This window comes from Hyaena hyaena, unplaced genomic scaffold (assembly GCF_003009895.1).
Source record: "Hyaena hyaena isolate Hyena2069 unplaced genomic scaffold, ASM300989v1 scaffold_227, whole genome shotgun sequence".
NCBI lineage: Eukaryota > Metazoa > Chordata > Mammalia > Carnivora > Hyaenidae > Hyaena > Hyaena hyaena.
The window spans coordinates 2305675-2310542 of record NW_024080859.1 but is presented as its reverse complement, the minus strand read 5'-3'; the positions used below and the strand labels follow the sequence as shown (position 1 = coordinate 2310542).

The 4868-nt window shown below is 57.2% G+C and overlaps 1 protein-coding gene across 1 annotated transcript in view; it reads right to left on the bottom strand.

The window, feature by feature from the left end:
• Positions 1 to 1536: 1536 nt before the first annotated feature.
• The window catches only part of NOTCH3 (notch receptor 3), a 37264-nt gene continuing 33932 nt past the window's right edge, over positions 1537 to 4868 (bottom strand). The window contains exons 31-32 of the mRNA XM_039243281.1: positions 4433 to 4530; positions 1537 to 3604 (exon numbers count right to left, since the gene is read on the bottom strand). Of these exons, the coding sequence (XP_039099212.1) occupies positions 2552 to 3604; positions 4433 to 4530 (1151 nt within the window). The 3' untranslated portion in view covers positions 1537 to 2551. The remainder of the gene's footprint in view (positions 3605 to 4432; positions 4531 to 4868) is intronic.

The window sequence follows — 4868 nt, the reverse complement described above, 5'->3', positions numbered from 1 at the left end:
TCCCCCGAAGCTGGTCCTTCTTAGGTATATGAGCTAATAAATTCCTTTTGTGTTTAACCCTGTTGAGTAGGCGTTTGTGTCTCTGGCAACCAAGAGCACTCCAAATTGGTAGAGTAGGTAGGTAGTTAGATATGAGCAGGGAACAAATGCTTTCCAACGGATAAAAAGGGAGAAAATCAAATTCCAAACAGCAGAGAAAGTCAGGGGGAGGAGTGGGGGAGGGATAGTCACGTGTTCTTCCCTGTAACTGCTGCCCCCCGGTAACCTACAGCTTCATAAGTATACATTTACGTCCCCTGCTGGGGGGCGGCTGCGATGACAGTTCCACATATAGGGCTCCCAACCCCCCCACCCCACCCCCGCAACCAGTAGGAGTCCTTTAGATGATTGGAGACAATTAGAGACTGCCCTAGTTATGACCTATAACCCATGCAAGTATAAAAAGCAAGACAAGCCTGGGGCGCCTGGGTGGCTTAGTCGGTTAAGCGTCCGACTTTCGCTTAGGTCATGATCTCGCGGTTCGTGGGTTCGAGCCCCGCGCCTGGAGCCTGTTTCAGATTCTGTGTCTCCCTCTCTCTCTGACCCTCCCCTGTTCACGCTGTCTCTCTCTCTCCTAGAAATAAATAAAACATTAAAAAAAAAAAAAAAAAAAAGCAAGACAAGCCTGACCCCTGGTGTCGTTTTCCTCTGTATAATTTCTCTTTAACTTCCATTCAATACTTGCTTACTGGAGAGTTTAGCTCTGAATTCTTTCTTGGCCAAACTCACGAACAGAGGTCAGCGTGGAGGCAAGGCAAGGCACCAGCCGATGACAAAATGACAGGAGGAATCGATGAACATTCTCCCACCCTCCTTTCCTGGAGGGTCCCGGCGTAAACACAACCTTGTGTGGGGGCGCAGCTGGTTACAAGACAGGGAAATCTATCCACGCTGGTAAGTGCAAAGGAGTGCTTGTTACACGTGTGCGGCACGGTCTACAGAACCCAAGGCAGCACAAGGTAGAGGTGAGATTCATGCAGAACCAGCATCAGGCACCTAGTAGGCAATTATTAAATACCTGTTGATGCCAATGGAATGCATGCTCAATTAACTAGAATGGACCCTCCATCTGGAGCTGAGATACTGCCTCCAAGCCTCCGGAGCCACCCAAGCACTCATCTGATTTTTCTCTGCAGATCAGCTCCATTCTTCTACTGTTTGTGTTTGTTTATCACTACCCACCCCCAGCCCCACCGCCACTAAAACTAGCCACCCGTATTTCTCCATCTGCCCATGGCCTTAGAAGCTCCAACAACGGACCTCTTTCTTCGCATAGCTGTTAAAGAACTGGGGCAAGGGAATCTGATTGGCTCACCTTAAGTCAAGTGACCACCTCTGATCCAATCAGTGGAGTCATCTGCCAAGAGAGGAAGCCGGAATGGGAGGGCAAGCTACATGGGTTCACCCCAGGATGGGGGCTGAAGTTGGTCCCAGAGATACAGAAGGCCCACCACTCCCACCGACCCCCAACTTTATCGAGCCACAGACCAAGGACACTGAGTGTTAACTATTCCTTTATTAGGTGCTGAGGGGACTGGGGGCTGTACAACGCAAGGGAATTGAGCTACACAGGGATAGTGACCAGAGCCACATTACAAAAATAGCCTAAAAATACTTCTATTTTGCCCCCCCAGGGCTGGGCCAGGGGAGTGGGGGGGGGGTGTGTGCCACCAGGCAGCTCATTCCCTTCCTGTGGTCCCATATTTAGAGGGAGACTAAGTGACACGCACACATCTCCCCTGGTCCTCACGTTCTCACCAGCCACCCCCACCCAGCTCCCCAAGGGAGGTGGCCCAGGCTCTAGGGTTGGGGGGGACCTGGGGCGGGCTCTCTGGACCGGAAGAGCCCTCCCCCTCAGCAAAGCTATAGAACAAGTTCATCTGGAATGCAGTGAAGTGAGGGACGTGGGGGAGGAAACAGGCTCCCGAGTCTCACTCAACCCCTGCCCCGGAGGGTGCGCCCAAGGATGCCTACTTGGTACACACCAGGGTTGTGTACTCGGTACACGGGATCCCGCTTGGCCGAACGGGCCCACAGACTCAGCCCCGCGGGGGCACTGGGGGGTGTGCAGGGGGCAGGGGGTGTCTCCATATATATACTTTGTAAAAAATAATAATAATAATAAGTTTGTTTAAATGAATTTGTTTCTATACAAAATGTAAAAAAAAATAATAATAATAATTCACTCGTGTCGAGTGTAAGGAGAGAGACCAGAGGAGGCAGGAGAGGGAGGAGGGGAGGAAGCAGGGGGAGGGGGGAAGGGTGCGGGAGGAGGTCCCAGGCTCATCACAAGACCCAGGGGGTGGGGGGAGTCAGCCAGCACCCCCTATAAATAAAGCAGGACTGAAAGCCTAGGCTGCTCACCTATCTCAGCCACACTTCAGGGGGGGCGGGGGGAACCGGTGCCAGGAAGCTGGTGGAGAGAATGGAAAGGTCTAAAAAGGAAGCAGGGAGCCAGAGAGAATCAGCACAGGATGTCTGTTCAGCTCCCCAAAACCCAGGAACTGAAGGCTCAGGCCAACACCTGCCTCTTGGGGGTGACTTCGGGCTGGGGCCCCAGCTGGGTCTGGGCCTGAGCTAGGGGGCCCGGGACGGAAAGGGGCAGCGGCTGGGCGGGCAGTGCCCCAGCGGCTGTGGCCGCGGGCCCGGTGGCCGTGGCTGGGCTGGGCGTGGAGTCTGACCAGTCCGAGAGGGAGGGGGGTGAGGGGCTGGCCCAGTGCTCGGGGGACTCGGGGGACGGGGTCAGGTAAGGGTGCTCGCTCGGGACCCTCAGGAAGCGGGCCTTGGGGGGGCTGCTGTGGGCGCCGGCTGCCGGGTACTCCTCGCCGTGTCCCGGGGCCGCCAGGTAGGGCGGGGGCCGCTCCTGGGGCGACACGGGGGTCCCGGGGTTCAGCAGCGGGGGTCCCGGTGCCAGCGGCAGCAGGAACGAGGGGCCCGGCGGGGCGGGTGGAGGCAGCCGGGCCCAGTCGAGGGGAACGGCCACGGGGTTCAGGAGACCCAAGCTGAGCACGCAGCCCCCGGGGGGCTGGCGCCCTAGACCGGCCCGGCCCGCGCCCCCGAGCTGCGCCAGGGACACGGCCGTGGCGGTGGCAGCCGCGTAGGGCCCCTCGAGGGAGAAGCCGCCAGGGGACGCGGGGGGCCCGCCGAAGGGCCGCGGGGAGTCCAGCGAGTCCACGGGCGACAGCGTGACCGAGCTCTCGGCCAGGGGACCCGGGCAGGCCAGCGTCAGCTTCTTGCCCCGCCCCCGGGCGCCCTGCGGCCCCAGCCCCGCCTTCCCCGGCGGCCTCCGGCTCTTCTTGCCCCCAGACTGTGCCACCTTGAGGCCTGGGAGGAAGGCCCCCGGCGGGCAGAGGAGGGGCCCCAGGCCGTGCGGGCCGGGAGGGCTCCGGGGCCCACTGGGCTGGTCCAGCAAGCGCACGATGTCCTGGTGCAGCCGCTCCTGGGCCACATCCCGCGGCAGCCTGTCCAGGTGGTCTGTGATCTCGCGGTTGGCGAAGTGGTCCAGCAGCAGCTTGGCAGCCTCATAGCTGCCCTCTCGGGCGGCCAGAAACAGCGGCGTTTCCTCCTGAGGGGGGGTGGAGCACAGAACCCAGGACAGGTCGTTGACGGCCAGCCAGGACTGACTCCTGGCCGAGGTCCCTAACCCTCCAGCCTCTGCTGGAGACGAGCTAAGCATCCGCACTCGCCAGCCCCACAGGGCTCGGATGAAACGCCCGCTCTGCTGAGAAAACTAGGCAAGTCCTTTCCTTTCAAGCACGTTCATCCAGCACCTACTAAGCATCATGCCCCAGAGCCAGGACTAGGGTGAGAAAAGTGACGCCCTTAGGCACAAAACTTAAGGGGAGTCAAAAACCAGTCACCAAACTGAATGACATTTTAATGCGCCCCTTCTTAAATTTGCGATGGTTGCCAAAAAATCCACAACGGAGAAAATATCAAAATGTCAGCAAAGGACAGACTCCCTCCCCGTGTCCGTCTGAGCCTCACTCTTTCCATTTATAAAATGAGGAGGATCATTCCACCTTGCAGGGGATTTAAAACAATAATCGTTAACAGTTGCCTTTTACTGAGGATCTACCAAGCATTTAACAAATGCATTATTTCACCGAAGCCTCAGGAGACAGCAATGGGGTGGGTACTGTTGCTTCCCCACCTCACAGATGAGGACACCGAGGTTCAGAGATGTTCAGCAGTTTGCCTGAGGTCACACAGCAACTGCCACACACTTCTTTCTCTGATCCACTATTGGAGGTTGTTAGGTCCGAATCCTACCCCCGAAACCTGGCTGCGGGCAAGATGAATGCCCACACTAACGCACCCCACCCCGCTCTCTGCCACATTTAGGGGGCTGCGCCGGGGCTGACTGCCTGGTGGGTCAAGGGCTGGGGCTCACCTTGCTATCCTGCATGTCCTTGTTGGCTCCATTTTTCAGCAGGGCCAAGGTGGCCTCCACATTGTTGACGGCTGCTGCCCAGTGTAAGGCTGATTTCCCTGTGGGGGGGGAGGGGGAGAGATCAAGGTAGACTAAGCTCATTTGCTATCATCCCATGGCAGGAGGACAGGAAGTGTCTTTTTCTTTTTAATTTTTTTAACATTTATTTATTTTTTTTATTTATTTCTAGAGAGAGAGAGTGAGCAGGGGAGGGTCAGAGAGAGAGGGAGTCACAGACTGAAACAGGCTCCAGGCTCTGAGCTGGCAGTCAGCACAGAGCCCGACGCGGGGCTCGAACCCACGAACCGTGAGATCATGACCTAAGCGAAAGTCGGACGCTTAACCGACTAAGCCACCCAGGCGCCCCTAACATTTATTTATTTTGAGAGACAGAGAG